This window comes from Streptopelia decaocto, assembly GCF_964273445.1.
Source record: "Streptopelia decaocto genome assembly, chromosome: 1".
NCBI classification, from domain to species: Eukaryota; Metazoa; Chordata; class Aves; order Columbiformes; family Columbidae; genus Streptopelia; species Streptopelia decaocto.
This window is the reverse complement of record NC_138663.1, coordinates 122,694,201-122,710,386: the sequence shown is the minus strand read 5'-3', so window position 1 is coordinate 122,710,386 and position 16,186 is coordinate 122,694,201. Positions and strand designations below refer to the sequence as shown.

The 16,186-nt window shown below is 42.8% G+C and overlaps 1 protein-coding gene across 13 annotated transcripts in view; it reads right to left on the bottom strand.

Annotated features, from left to right (window-relative positions):
• Positions 1 to 288: 288 nt before the first annotated feature.
• TIAM1 (TIAM Rac1 associated GEF 1) overlaps positions 289 to 16,186 on the bottom strand; it is a 198,814-nt gene continuing 182,916 nt past the window's right edge. For 11 of the 13 annotated variants that reach the window (XM_082076393.1, XM_082076387.1, XM_082076395.1 and 8 more), the window contains 11 exons: positions 16,043 to 16,111; positions 15,612 to 15,737; positions 13,882 to 13,990; positions 11,584 to 11,763; positions 11,346 to 11,464; positions 9,453 to 9,561; positions 7,865 to 7,923; positions 6,791 to 6,893; positions 5,959 to 6,046; positions 4,693 to 4,865; positions 289 to 2,720 (listed from right to left, as the gene is read on the bottom strand). In XM_082076393.1, the coding sequence (XP_081932519.1) occupies positions 2,233 to 2,720; positions 4,693 to 4,865; positions 5,959 to 6,046; positions 6,791 to 6,893; positions 7,865 to 7,923; positions 9,453 to 9,561; positions 11,346 to 11,464; positions 11,584 to 11,763; positions 13,882 to 13,990; positions 15,612 to 15,737; positions 16,043 to 16,111 (1,623 nt within the window). In that variant the 3' untranslated portion in view covers positions 289 to 2,232. Of the gene's footprint in view, positions 2,721 to 4,001; positions 4,866 to 5,958; positions 6,047 to 6,790; positions 6,894 to 7,864; positions 7,924 to 9,452; positions 9,562 to 11,345; positions 11,465 to 11,583; positions 11,764 to 13,881; positions 13,991 to 15,611; positions 15,738 to 16,042; positions 16,112 to 16,186 lie in introns of all 13 variants that reach the window. The other 2 variants (XR_014186699.1, XR_014186698.1) reach the window with 2 other exon arrangements.

Here is a 16,186-nt window from a genome sequence, read left to right as displayed (position 1 = left end):
TGCTGGCCAAAGGAGCTGCTATTTACCCCAGAGCTCAGACGGCACCAAAAAGCAGAGCCAAGGCAGGCTGAACCCGTTCTAAGGGGATATCTGCGCACGACACAGCGCACGCACTGCTCGGGGTGGAAACATTATTAGTAAGCAGACTCACTGCAGGATATTAAAGCCAGGAGAGTGATCCCAGCAGCTTCATGTGCTGTAAGACCTGCTCCCTTGCTTGCCCCTACTGAGAGAGGCACCTGCCTTGGAGCGCGCACACACACACACACCACTCCCTTGTATTTTTTTTTCCAGTATTTTATTTCGGACAGGCATTTACAACGTTCCATTCATAGAACTAAAAACATAAAAATAGACCTTCTTTCAGCTTATAAAAGAAATATATAAGAACCTTTGACATAGACATGTCATGACATTATGTACAAGAACAACGGTACCTTCCCAGTACCAGCCTTCCAGTATTTCAGCGCTGACTGTGTTCCGCTGGGTACGGCATGGGACAGCTAAAACCTCCGCTTCTCTAACACGCTGGGACACAATTGACAGGTAGATGATATAAAACAATGATGTGATAATACAAAGGGTATAGAAACCTTTCTAAAGCTTTTACGAAAAGAAAATCAGAAGATAGCAAAAAGTTAATAGAGAAAGCTTTCATAAGATCAAGTATAGTGCACCAGAAACCAGAAAGGGGGGTGGCGAGAGGGGAATGCTAGCTGGGACACAAAGACAGTGATGGATTTTTGGGGGGAATAATTTTTGTTATGTTTTAAAATATAGTCAGAGTGGATTTTATAAAATATAATCCTAAAGCTATTATAAAATTTCAGGTTTTCAAAGTACCTACTAATGTCTCAAACATCAATAGATACCAACAAAAAAAAAAAAGAAAAATTTCATATACTCTTCCTTTTTCCTATAGGTGAAACCGAAATGGGAAAAGCTATATAAATCTTAAAAAAAAGTGCTATTTTGTGTTTCGTATTTGGAAGTCTACTTAAAAACCACAAGATTTTAGTCACATTTTACCCTGTTTTAGATGTTCAAATGAAAGATTTAAAATGTTAAAGAGGTTTGCTTGTGTAGAACTTGTTCATACTCTATTGCAGTGGAAAAGCTTTTATAAAGGAATTAAAATACACTAGTTTCACCCACAGTAGGAGAGTGGATGAGGTCAGTTTTTTGGCCATGAATTCCCTGTCCCCTAAGCCCAAACTCTGCCAGAGAGAGGGGACCAAACGGATCTGTGATGTTGCTACACTGGCTCCAGTGAGGTCACACCATGGATCGGTTTGGTCCGCTACAGTTCAGTCATGTAATTTTATTTTATTTTATTTTATTCTTTTTATTATCTAACTAAACTCCAGTCTCAAACATATACAATAATCCTTTTCCAGAAGAAAGTTATACCTAAATAAGAGTTTCCAGTTCATATTTTAATATAAAACCACCATTCCTAACCCTCTGCAAAAAGCTAGCCTTGTATCCTAGACGTGGAGCTACGCTTACGCCGTAAAACTCTTATCCCTTTGTGCCCCTGCATCTCAGGTAAAATACAAAAAAATATTTCTTCAAGTGTTAAATTTGGATCTCTTTTAAGAGTTTGGCATCTTTACAATATTATGTAAAACTAGAGCTTCCAATATTGACAGTAAAATTAGACCAGCCACAGACCAAGAGGACTTAACACAACATAAATCCCAAACCTTTCCTCACACATTCCTAAAATACATGTATATTCTCTTACATTTAAAGAGGGAAAAGTAACAAGAATACTGCAACTGTACACGTTAAAAAGGCAGTTTCCTCATTAAGGAGATGAACCTACGACTGACGTTTTACGGCTATAAAACCCTCTTTTCGTTGTGCTATTGTTTAAGCTAGTTTGCTGCACGTAGGTTAAGACATCCAGAGTAATTTGTTTTCCAGTTATGATATTCTCCCCATACTTAATTTCAGCCCCTGATTATTTTAGAATAAATAAAATAGTGTGAAAGCCCTTGGTAACGTACGACAGGACCTTAAGCTTATTCTGTTCCAGTTTTGAGCGTTTTACAGTTGCCTGAAGTGTGGCCGCATGGCTTGGGACCGATTCAGCTGCCGAAATGGTGTGTGCAAGTGTGCAATCTATGGGGATCAGCTCCCCGTGGCGTGCGGGGCCACGAGGGAGGGAGGGAGCCAAGGAGGGAGGGATGGGGAGACCTACGCATCCAGGTGGGGAAAGGGACCGGTTCAGAGCTCCGTGTTCAGTTTTCTGCTGGGGACAAAGTCTTCACGCCTGACCCAGATGACCTCCTCGCCGTGGCCCTCCACGTCGCCGTTGATGCCGGAGAAGGCCGCCTGCTTCTTCAGCTGGGTCATCCTGGAGGCGTGCGTGTCCATGGGCGGGCGCGGGCGGTCTCCCCGGCACGGCTGCTGGCTGCTGGTGATGGAGGCCGCCTGCAGCCGCTCCCGAAGGTCTCGGTCGGCCACGGCGCCTCGCATGGCCTCGCAGTACTCATCGTCATCGCTGAGGATGTCCGTTTCCTTGATGTCCTCCTGCTCCTCATACTGAGCAAGGTCAAACTGTTCCTCTACCCAGCGGTCAGTGTCCCCACTGTGGGTGGGCTGCTGGGGCTCTTTTTCGGGGCTGCTCGTGTAGACGGCATCTGAGTCAATGGTAAACCTGTTTCGGGCCAGCCGCCTCCTCCTCCTCCCAAGAGACTTGCTTGGGGCTGACACTGCACACACACAAAGATAAAACCCCACAGGCTTTTTACACACGGCACAACTCTCTTTAAAAACTTAGTCTTCCAGAGGCCCTTTATTTAACACTGCTAGGCACAAAGCAGGCAGACTCCCACGAATGACCTAGTCATTCAGCATCCTCCCTGCGGGCAAGTCACACTTCACTCAGCTCCTCAGCACAGGTCTCTCTCCAGCTGAAAAAGGAGTTTCTGCTACTCAGATCCACAGTTGGGATAATGGCCCACAATTACTGTTCCTCCTCAGCGGTAGGCAGCCAGCCAGCCAGCACAGAGTGCATCTGCTCAGCCCAGCTTCTCACACGCCGTGTCCTGCTGTCAGCACTCTGCAAAAACCAACTAGCCTTACGACTCAGTACGGGGAATTGCTTGGTCTGGGGTAAGAGCAACGCTACAGGCTTCCAAGTAGCTACCGCAGTGCTGAAGATGCTGCAATTGTTGCATGATTTATGGGGAAATAAGTTAGCCATCCAGGCTCTGCTACTCTCTTCTCTGCTCCCTCCCTACTGGAGGGGGGGTGTTGGGGGGAAAGCAACACCCCAAAACCTGAAAAACTTTCTGAAGTTCCTTACTCAGCATCTCCTGGTCTACTAGCTTTTGCAGCTGGCCCGATTGGCAAATTCACATCTCCCATGTTGGAACATCTTCGTAAGAGGCTTGGGAGAGAAAGCAGGAGACAAATCCTGCAGCCAAAGGACCTGCAGGCATTCCAGTGCTTTACGTGCACACACACACAGCTCCATCATAAGCAGGAGAACTCCCAGATTATAGTTTGTCCCCCACTACTAAAGAGCACCTTAGCACTTTCAGTATGTATTTATTAAGCTCTAGCAGCCTGGGGGTGGGGATTACATTTTAATATCCCTGAGCCTCAAAACATGCATTAAGTACAACAGCTCAGCAGTTGCAAATTGTAACTGTAGTGAGAGGTCTGGGCTCTTAGGAGGAGATTTTAATCTCCACAGAATTCATCACACAAATGCACCAACTGAAACTGCAAGAAGGGTTGGCATCTACAGCACATCAGCCCCACAGGCTGATTGAAGAAGCTCTGTGGTAAAACAGTTGCATTTTGGCCCTCCTTTGACTCTTCTTCCTTATGATTTTAAGTGTCTCTGAGGCAGATGGCTGGCAACACCCCAAGTGAGAAGACAAGTTGCTTTATTGGTCTGGCCTGCCCATTACAGAAGAGGAACAGAAAGCCTGGTTGTCTACATTGCTGGATCTAAAGAGCAGAAAAAGAAAATAATAACAGACCAGAACAAAACAGGCAGCGGTGCCATGTACTTTTCAGTTGGGAGCGTTTCTTTCCTCCATCATCTACTGTTCTGAAAATGAAAACCTGCTTTTCCTTGGGATATTCTCATTGCTTTTGCGTGAAGTCAACTGAAAAGGAAAATCCACTGTTTAGGATAGACCATTACAAAAACAATAGTATCAAGTGCACGCCTCTCAAAATGTGAGAAGTAGAAGCACGTGCCCTTTAGCAATAGAGCTGAACAGGCTAAAATGGAGGACAGCCAAAGCTACCTATCTCTTCAAACCAAGCCACTGACTCGGGGGGAGCCGACTTTTCTTGTGCATTTTAGTTTAAAAGTGCTAATGTTAGCTAAAAATTCTGTACATGCTCTAAGAAATATGCAGTGGGTTTCTTCTTTGTTCATCCGAAACCCATTTCCAGATTAAAGTGCACAGCCAATCAGTATTGACAGGAACCCCATTTCTTCCTTCCATGCCAGAAGGACTGCTCTGAAGCTGAGCCTCGAGTGCAAAGCAAGGTAAATAGAGGCAATTTAAGGCTCTCAAGGAGGTGAAGCATGGAAAACCAGCAGTATTTACATACACAAGAGAGAATACTAATCCTAATATACAAGTAACAGACACCACCACATGTCCTACAACGGTGCTGGGGTTACTGGGATCTTGAAAGTCTGTAGCCCTACAGTACCTGCCCTGTTCATGGCTGGCCTTGCACCTTTTAGAGCACACAATCTTTTTCCACCAAAAGGAACATATTGCTGGGATGAGGGCAAACTTTCGGTTTTAAGAAGCTGTCTTCTGTGTTTATCCCGCAGAATCGAGTGCACTGCCTTCAGGAAGTCCTTCCTGTGTTCTGGTGAACTGAAAAACAGGTGAGAATGCAAAAGCCAGTGTTATCTCTTGGGAAATGCTAAAATCTCGCCACAAGTGAGTTAAATAATGGCCAGTTCTGTAATTTAAGACAGTGCAAACTGACTGGCACACCCTGCCCCCAGAGAAGACTCAATTTAATACATTATTTTCAAAGCAAAACTACACCTCTAATCATTGCAATGGACATCCAAGGAAACAAATACACTGTTCATTAACAAAACATTTAGCCATTCACCCCTCTTGAGGCTTCCTTTTTCTCCAATAGCAACCATGCGATTCTCTTTGTCTGGTAAACATCAAGTTAACCTATGGTGGCTAATTAAATCGCAGTTTGTCTCCTGTAAACACACACCAAGCATGAGTCCTGCAACTCTCTACTACCTACCCTGCTTCCGCAAAAATAAAACCTACCCTGAAAATAAGTCCTAACATGACTTTTCAGGATTTTTGAGGATGCTCAAAACATAAGCCTTACTCCAAAAGTAAGCCCTAGTTAAAGTTCATTTAAAAAGTCAATTTAAATAGTGTCCAGGCAGCTATACATGTAAAAAAGTAAGAAGTTTTGGAGCAAAAATTAATGTAAGACCCTGTCTTATTTTTAGGGAAACAGGGTAGTAGTAGGAACTGGCTTGGTATCAGCTCCATTAGACTCTTGTTAACTTGTGTACCAAGTTCTTGTTTGAACTCTAAAACACATCAGGGCAACCACCACAAGCAAGAAGGACAAGGTTTACTTAGGGAAAGGCAAATGCCCTAAGAGCAGAGGTTGGAACTTGGTGACATGAAAGGTACCAGTTGAACAAGACTCATGAGCAACTACTTGGCATAAAGATCTAAAGTTTGAGATTAACTGCATGTAAAATTGTGAAAGACAAATTGTAATAAGGATATTCCCATGAAGGTGCAAGGCTGATCAAATATATGCTTTTATTTTAAGACATTTTCCAAAATTCCAAAAAGGGTTGTAACACCACCTCCCACTTCCCCTATGGGCTTTTCCCAGATTGCCTGAAAGGAAGGGCAATAGGCAAACTGGGACCCAGTGATGCAGCTGCCGTTGAAAATATGGAAATGCACTTACCTACAGCAAAGGTGAAACGTTCTTTCTGGCCTGCCTTCAGACTCAGATTTAACATGGACAATCTCACATACAGAATTCGTCTCCGCATCTAAAGTGAAAAGCAGGCACCACTTCATATAACAGCTTCTCATATTTAATCTCAGTTAGAGTATACATTCCATAATCCTGAAAAAATGGTTTAAGACCATCTGGGACAACAGACAATACACTGCAAGTAAAATTAACTCATGGCTGAAAGGCAGCAGTGGGCAAGTGACTCATGAAACAACACACACTTAAACTTGCCCAAATCTAGTAGCATTTTATATGCATTCAGTCCCATAAAAATAAAAAAAAGAAACAGACAAACATCTTTTCAGGTATTTCATGGAGTATTGTCACATTTTACAACTACCTCCTACATTCTTTCCACTTTCATTTATGCATTAGAAAGGAAGCAAATTGTTCAGACTTTGAAATGTTTAATATATTAAGGTTTGCATGAAGCCATCACCCACAAGAACAAAAGTTTACTAGCTCTGTTGTCTCACAGCTGCAAGATTGCTTTCTAGTCTCTAGAAGAGGAACAGAATGAACCAGAGTCACCAACAACTTCGTTTTGTTCTTCCAGAACCCTGGGTGGCTTCATAAAACTACTGACAAGCTGCAGATACACAACTGGAGCTTCTGCCCCTTCATTTCTCTGCAGAGCTACTATGGATGTTGAGATCGTGTGTTCCTTTCTTGGGACCCAGAAACTGCACACACACATAGTGAGGACAGATATTGGTCAGTGAACGCACCTAGACCAAACATTAAGAACCCTGCCAAATTCATGCAGCTGCAACATTACCTGCACTTGCCAAGGCTCGGACCTGCAGTGCTTCTAAAGGTATCATGTGGCGGAAGCGGAACGGATCCCAGTCTTCATAAATTGAAGCTCTATGTGATCCTCCCTGGAAGAATTTCAAAACACCGTTAGGAAATGAGACACCTTGGGATAGTCGGACACAAAAGTCTCCTGTGCTTTGCACTGAGAACAGTCGGCTAGAAACCTGTTGCAATGCTTGTTTTCTTATGGCAACATCTTAGCAACCAGAGCCACTAAAGTGCCTGTCTATGAAGGTCTGGCTAAAATCTAGACAAAAGTAATCATTAGGCCAAACACCTCTTATCCATGTCTTCAAGTCATTTGGGACCAATGCTGCATTCTCTCCTCCAAGTGCACATACAGTCACAAACATGCATTGGTTTTGCTTTAGCCACTCCAAAGTTATTTTGTGGCCAGTTGACTTCAGAAAACAACCATACACGCATTTCAAATCACACTTTGGTTTATGCCGTAAGTGGGAAACAAAAAGCTTTCTGTAATACTATAAACTGTATTGCTTACTGTAGCAAGACATTTGTCTACCATCAAGCTTAGCTTTACCTTTTGATCCCAGATTCCAGCAGGATCCTGAACACATAGCGCAGACACACCTAATTCAGCTGAGAGCAGCCAGTACTTGCTCAGTGTCATGCAACAGCCAGAACTGAAATGAGGGCATTGTGTCCCACTAAGAAAAAGCTGACAGACTTCAGCTCTCATATTTGATTCACATACGCTGATCAAAGAGCCAAGAGATACGTGAGGTGATACCTCATTTCATTAAATGCCACTCCGCAGCATGGACTGGATGTGGCAGGCAACAGGAATGACTAGTCCAGCAGAGAGCAAAGGATTAACTAAATGAGCGCTGGCAGAGCGCTGCCCCCAGGCTGATCATCAGGCCACTCGGAATTACCCGAAACCTCAGTTGTGTGGCCAGCTACAAGGATCACATACATAAAAGCGCACTTGAGCACCACAGCTTTACGGAAAGCAAATCTGGATCGCAACACCACAAACGCACACAGCGTCACCAAAATAGTCCACAGAACTTACAAGTTTCTTCTTCTGTTTGGAACCATCCTTGTATACAAGGACCACAGCAGTTTTGAAAACTAGAAGAGAAAGTTAGAAACAAAAGCCATGTAGTCAATAAGGATGGGAACAGGTCTCCTCTACACCCAAGCACACTGAATTTTCAGTTCCTCAGAGAACCCTCAGCTGAGTCAGAGAGGGAACACAAGAATAAAACTACCAGCCCTCTTGCATACTCTTCCCAAAAAACCCAAGCTTAATCACTTTTAGCACACAAAACCAGGTTAATTCATAGTCACTTCAAACTTAAGAGTTTAAGTTACTGGCTACTGGCACAACTATTCAAGCAGCAACAGTTCCATACAAAAAAATCAGAAAACTTTATTCCCCCTGCCTAAGTGCACCTCAGACAAATGAGCAGCATCCAGTTACACGCAGCCAGGCAGGAGATGAGGCCACGCTTGGACAGAATCTGAATCCCTCCTGGGTGGGACAGTGGTCTGTGCTAGTTCAACAGCAGGCAGAGGTGTAATCCAATTCCTCTTTTGCCACGTAACATCCACATGGAGCTGGAATTTGTCATTCAAGACTCCAGTTTTCCTTGTGATCTCTTTCTTCATGCCCCAAATGCACCCTTTGATTTAGGATTGAATTGCATGGACACTTAATTTTAGACATTTTATGAAACCAATTTAAAGCTTTTTGGAGTAATTAAGAGTTGCTGCACATTCCTAGCAGCTTTCATGAGGCCCCTCAGCTTCAGGGTGCGACCAGATGCTTTCCCAACTTACAGGAAAGCAGTCAATCTTTATATGCTCTTCCAGAGCAAAGCTGAAAAGAAACTTCATTCATTACCCGTTTAGTATAAAACAAAAATAAAAATCATTGGCTTCCCAACTGGCATTGCTTTCTGGAAACAACAAGGAAAAGGTTTTGTTGCGTGTAAAGAAATTTAGGAACAAATACAGAAAACCCAGCACACTCTGCATTAATTGATATGATTGTGAAAGTAAAAGAGATAAGATTTAGCCAATATAAGCAATCGTGTACCTTTCCAAGGGACTGTACTCTGATGCCTTGAGACCTATGCCAACAGCAGTCTCAATTTCTAGCTTCACCACCCAAGATACACTACTCAGAGGGAGATAGACCACTCCAAAACAACTCACTGGAAGTCCTGGCTTAGCTTTTAATAACTTTTTAAAGCTTACATATACAAATCCTCTCTGGCAAAAGGCACAGAGAAGAAAGGCAAAGCCTCTTCAAGTCCCCAGCTCCATCCTACAGGATGTGAAGCAGAGTTTGGCATCAGTCAGACTACCAAACTGTACCTTTTCAGAGACAAATACCTTTCTATGTAGCCCTCAATTCATAGCCTTGGATATTGGTTTAAGAAACTCTTGCACTATTACAGCAGCCACCGCCAAATTCTTCACCAGATTTAGACCAACACAGAACAGAATTTGACCATCTCAGCAAAAAGACAAATACAGTTTTAGGTTCCAGACAGTATTGCGTAAGACAATGCTCAACTATCTTTAACAAGTATCTGCTAAGGCAAAATCTACAGTCTTTTAGGCATCCAAAATAAAATTACAAGGATACAAACCAAATGCTGCCAGCTCAGGTTCCTTCTTCCATTTCCCCAGTGAAGCAGGAGGATTGAGCCATATCACTGTATTATGCAAGAGCAAGTCCCCCATTGAAAGGTCTGCAACCTGCCAACACAAACACGCACACAAAGGCACAATGTGTAATCATCAGTTCAAGAAAGCTTCCTTACTTTTCAGTTCAAGAAAACTTGCTTGAACTTCATTCTTCAACAAAGAAACAAACACCCCATTAGCAAACTTCTGGAATATTTAAACAGATGACTGCAAGCATGTGCAAACAGACTGTGACAACTGGCAACGCATGTGTGTAAATCCTGAACTGGTGAGCATAAATTAGGAAAAGTCAAACTCAGAGTCCAGCTCTCGTAATCTGGTGGGAAGTCAGGTCAAAACCCAGATGTTTTCCCTGCATTTTTGTCCATCTTTCTCCCTTCCAGTTTCTTTCTATTTTGTTTGAACATTTAAGCATAGCCGTCATCGCACACATAGAGTTTGGGGTAAAATTTAGAGACAGCACCACCTGAAGCAGTCAAAGCACCTCCTCCCAACAGTTGCCATGGCTCTTGATTTCACCTAAAGGCACATCTGTGGAAACCACAATGCTGGAATAAAGGAGTTCATAGCAGCTGTTGGGAGATGCCTACTACTATTTCAACAGCTGGATATTTTACTTCAACTTACAGTCTCCCAGAGTGACAAATTGAGGGTTATCCCCAATTAGGGGCCTTATCATCCCATTCTTCCACCCTCCTCTCAGTGAAGTCTGACTTTTGCCAAAGGACGCCATGGATACCATCAGCACAGCAACCTGAGGTCTCCCGCTAACAAAAGCAATACTAAGATATGTGTCTACTGTCTTCTCTCCCAAATTAACACCAAAGCACAATTGCAATCCTAGGCGCCCTGACAGGTTCTCTCCACCACTTGTTGCCAAGACCAACCCTTGTCTCTGCCCTCTACTCACCACTTGGTCCTCCATCCCCACTGCTGCTATCCAACTCTCATGCCCAAAGCTTCCTCAACACTGCTCAATCCCAGACATCCTTTGCCTTGCAGCCAAAAGCCTCTTATCTTTGTTCTTCATCTTGGCTGTTGGCAAAACCCCATGACCATTACTTTCATACGGTCACCTCTGTCTCCAGCCTTCACCCTGATCACCACTCCCATCAGTCCTTCAGCGTGTCTCTACCTCTTCTTGAAGCCCCCCCTGACCTTATTCCATTCCCCCCTTACTGCCTACTGCTCTCCTTCCCGGTGCCGCTGGACTGCAGCCCACGTTTTATCAGTAAATGGAGAGTCCGGGTCCCTGTGTGAAATTTCAAGACACCTTCCACAGGTTTATGAGATGCTCAGCCAGGACTGAGCCACACTCGATTTTCATATGTTTCCACATGACAGATCTAGAATAAAGCCCAAGGCTCTCTCAGGTATCAAGCCCACTAACACACTTTCTAAAAGGGGAACAGCAGTTTCTCACACACTGCACATCGCCCTTGAATTCTTTAAAGTGATTAAAGAGCTAAGCACAGACTTGCCTCAGCACGACAGTCCACTCAGACTGGCAGGGCGAGATTATTTATGTGGAACCAGGAGAGCCAAGATATGGACATCAAAATAGTAAACTGCAGGTTGGACTGGGATTTTGATCCACACAATGCTCAAGGTGAACTTCTTTATATTTACATTCTTTACACTACTTCTTTACATTGGTCCCACTCAGTGAACCATACATGGAAAAGCAGTTTCTGAACTGGGCTGGGATTTATCTGTTTGCACAAGAATCCACTTAAATGACACAGCATGAAAGGTAAATACTTGATACAATTTAACATTCATGCTACAAGCACAAAAAACCCAGCCTTTTTCTCTTAAATTTGATCATTCGTTACCTCCTTTTTCTCCCCTGTTTGTTCTGCTATGAGTTGGTCAAACACTGCCCCGTATTCTTCATGGATTTTCTGCATTTCATTAATGTGGCTGGCAACTTTGTTCATTGTTTTTATGGCCACTAGAAGAAAGAGAGAAAGACAGGGGAAGAGATAAAAGGTATTTTTAAGCCTCTGAGAGGAAGGGGGAGGAGGAGATCAGAGGTTAAACAGGGAAGAGCAATGTTGCTTAGCTCCTTACCATCAAGGTGATAATGTTCTTCACTGTCTACGTCAGTCAGAGCAAAAAGCTCCTTCAGCAGGAGAGGGTACTTCAGTATCCGCTGGATGGGTTTGATGAGGTAAGACTCCAGCGTGGAGGAGTGCTGCCGTCGGGGATTCTGAGCATCCAAAAATGCCTTAAAAGCAGTGTCTGTCTTGGCTGGAAGATATAAATGAAGCGACTGGATAAACCAAAGATCATTACAGCTGCCCTGATAAAGTGGCTTTTCCAGCTATTAAATTCATTTATCCAGAGACACTTTGCAAGGAAGTGAAGATTTATTAGGTCCACAGTGTTAGATCTATGCACTTCAGGTTTTGAGTTACTGACACTTTGCCGCAGATATGCTGTTTACGATTTAACATTAGGCACCCACCTACCATGCCAACACATGCAGTTTTTAATTTCACTATCCACAGTCTTTTGGTTAAGAGCAGCATAAATAGTTTTAATCATCTGTTTCTTTTAAGAAAAGGCTCAAATAGGTTATTTGTAAGAAGCCACTACTCATTAATCTAGTCTGACTGGTACACCTATAATATTGGCGAGTCTGGTTATTGTTACCTCATTAAACCTCAAAATGCAGTACTGAACAACAACAACTAAAATCAAGAGCTAGTTAGGGGATAGGAAGCAGTAATCTTACGATAGTACACCATATTTTGGGAGCACAGGCAGACTGGACACCTGATTGCTATAATGTTTTCCACCTAACTGCTACTCAATTTATAACAATACAGTTTTCTCTGTTGCTCCCTCTACTATAATATAAATTTGTACAGAGAGGCAAGTATGGAGAAGGTGGCATTTTTAGACATACAAGTTATTCAGTGCAGGAAAAAGTTCACACAATTGCTTTTATTAGAGCCATGTTCCCTGCTGAGGCTGGGTGGGTTTTTTGCAGACAGTCACCTGATTTCAATAAAGCAGCTTCAGTTTCACATCCAAAACCACCTGCATGTCAATTGAGGACACCCAATTACACTTGAAATATGCTCCTAGGCTTTTGAAGAGATTTATCACCAGAATAAAATTTTAAGTTTTGGTTGTGCCATGACTGAAGCACAACCATTTCCCATTTATAAAAGCAGTCAGCAATGAAAAAGCGAAACAAAACAACCAGATCTATTTAGTCTACAGCCTTAATATTGAGGCCTAACAAAATGATGCCAAAAGAAAGCATGGATGTGACTAGCAACAAATCATTTATTCATGTATTCCACAGAGCTGCCAAGTATTCTTTGCAGCATGATAAATCAGAGTTTACAAATAGAAATAAAAAAAAATGTGCACAGCCAAAAAAACCCACAACACACACACATCAAAAAAAAAAAAAAAACCCACCAAAACTTTTGATTGTCAGACATCCAGATGTTCTTTTAAAAATAAGAGCTCCTCCCTTGCTGGCTTTGCTCCTACAACTATAACCATTTGTTTATTTAATGTCTTGGCCAAAAATGAATTGCATGAAGAACTGCTAACTCCAAGAAATTAACACTTTAACAGAGGGAAAAACATCACTGCAAGGCAAGGAGGCCTACGAGCATTTATAAGCCAGACAACAGTTCATTTATCTACATTTCAGCAAGGCAAGCTCTGAATGGAATCCATGCATGGAAACTTCTCAGGCAAATTGGAATGATGGTGAGAGAAGGAAAAGAGGCAAGAGAGAGCACAGTGAAGTTAAACTATTTAGACAGCTTCCATAAAACATTCTCCCAGGCTGATCCCTCCCTAGTGGCTGTCAGCATTCAACCACATTGGCCACAGCTTCTGTGGGATTGCCACTAGCAAGGATTCAAGGCACCAACTCTAGGAGGATCCAGAGGTCATTACAAGTGTCATTCCTCCTTGTTCCAAAGTACACAGTGATCCATTAGCACACGCCACATTGCCCATTTATGAACTCTTTCCACTCTCCACATGACTGAAAAGAAAGTGAACGTGTCAGGGGAAAATAAATGAAGTGTGTGGGGAGAAAACAACATGTGAGGTTAATAACCTCTTGTAATGAGCTACTCGGGTATCATTACACTGAGGGTGGTCCAAGAAAGAACACCCACAGCACAGAGCTCTCTCTGAGCCTCTCAGGCCAGATGGACTGAAGGCTTCTGCAGAGCAACCAGGCCCACGTGTGCCCCATTCCTCCACCAAGGCTTGGGGTGCAGTGGCCACCTCTCACCATGCACAAGAACTTGTGCCAGCCCAACCTACATGTCTCTGTGACATCTCTCTCTCTGCATGCCCAGGTCTGCTTGTCCAGCACACGGTTCTTACCTTTCACCAGGACTTTGGGGACTTTTGTGTGGCTGGCACAGAAGGCACTGTACAGCTTGAACCGGTCAGCGTAGTAAAGAAAGGATCCACCCAAGGAAAACAACACTTTCTAGGATTTAAAACAAAACAAAACAAAACCAACACATTAGAGAAAAAAAGCACATGAAAGCCAGTTAGTTATTTTCCCTTCTGCCAGGTCAACAGGTCACATCCACTTAGCTTCTGGATGACAGGACGCTGCATTTGTAGAGTGTTTTCACACCATCTAGCAAGAAAGAGGCCTAGACTTGGTGTCTGGATTCAGGCTATGTGATTAACATCATTAGCCAAGTTCCACTTAGGATGATCTGGACATCACTGACTATAGAGGGAACTGTGTTCAGAACTTAATGCCTGAACTTAAAACCTTATTGATCCAAGTAATGACCAGAGGCCACAGAAAGGCCTGAATGTATCTGACTTTGTAACGGATCAAAACACTAAGGAGCTGCAAGTAAGACACAAACACACCAAGGTCTTCACTCCCTTGAAGATGCGTTTGTGTTAAGGGCCAAACACAATATTTCCCTAACATGTCTACGCCACAGTCAAGCGTTTACTCCACTACCAGCTTTAGCAACCAAACAACATGGAGTGGGGTGGCTGAGACAAGAGACAGGCAGTTTGCCTCCAGCCAGCAGAGGGAAGCAAACTGCACACCTGAAACCATGAAGCCCTCAAGTGCCATTTTGCACCCTGCTTTCAGACTATGACCATAGAACAGAACTGAAAGTGAAGTTGATGCACTTCTTATGGAAAAAGGTGGAAGCAGCAGCACTCAGAAGACAGAGTTCTCTCCATAAGGAGGTTTCTTCCACACTCCTCTCTTACAACTCGGAGCACACAGTGGTCACAGAGGCTTCCTCTACTAAAAAAAGCATCTCCGTGCTCCGTGTTAAGGGGACATCTCCTACAAAACAAAAGCTGTGTTCTAGTTACACGAGGGCAGTGTTCACAACTGATGCTTATTTTAAACAAGGACCTGATGGCAAAGCCTCACATGCATGAAAAGACAAATTCTTTCAGTAGTTCTTCCAGGGCTGTGTGTTAGCTGAAGAGCAATCCCAGCAGAATTATTATTATTCATCAAGACATCCTGTCCTCTACCAAGGTGAGTGTTCAAAGCAAGAGTAAAATTCCCCAAAGACAAAACATTGTACTAGCTACCTGCCATATATCCAGTACATGACTGCATTAGAAATAAACCAAAATTTCTGTTTCCACATTTTCCTGTTTTTTTTTAAATGAAGTTTATATATCTTTAGTTTACATTTCTGCCTTCGATGCACATCTGCTAATAGCTGGAAGTATTTGCAATATAGTTCTGCTATGCATCAAAAGCCCAAATACAGAATTCAATTTACAGTCCTGATCTGTAAGCCTAGGAGGCTTCTGAACTGCTAGGTTAGACTTGTCAGAACAAAGATATTATGTAACTTTCCATTTCTAGCTTTTCCTGACAGCCTGAGACAAGGAATCTGGCAGAAGGGCAAGAATAGCATCTAAAAGCACATGGCGTTACAGATTTCTAGTGTTCTATACAGCTATATGTGGCATAAACTATAGTTGTAGCAGGATGTTTTTCAAACAGCTCCCAGTATTACCTAAAAATGAATCTCAAGTGTAAGTAGATGTAGGTTTTTATGTGAACAGTGACAGTAGTTGGACAAATACAATGAAGAAGGTATTACCTTAAATTGCTCAACTTTTTCAAGCTTTTCCAGGTCTGGAACCAGCCTTACTCCATCTTCAAGAGTTTTCAGGAACTCTACCTGGAATGCTACCATCTCAGTCAGATTCCCAAAGAGAACATCCAGCTAATAAGAGAAAATAAAAAAAACCCAGCAAGATGCTGAAAATATCACTTTGCAGCTAAATCACATTTTCTAGAACTTCTCAGTCCAATTGTGTAATCAGTGTGATATGAGGAAAAGAAAACCCTACAGACTATACATCATTGAGCCATACCTTTATACTCTACTCAGTTCATTATTTTAAAAGAAATGGAATTTAAGATCTCTTCATAGCCCTTGCTCAGACAAATAAGTCAAGCTGGAGTTTAGGTGGAACAGAGGGGTGTGCGTGAGCTATCTAGCAAAACAATAAGCAACAGTTAACATACCTCATCTGGTGTGAGGAAGGTTTCTTTTTGTAGAGGCTTCAGGTATCTCTCCATTAGACAATTTAAGTCCTGAAAATTCAGAAGAAGATTCCCATGTTGGTTCCTCAAACTGCCTTTGAATATTTATTTAAGTGGCAAAGATCA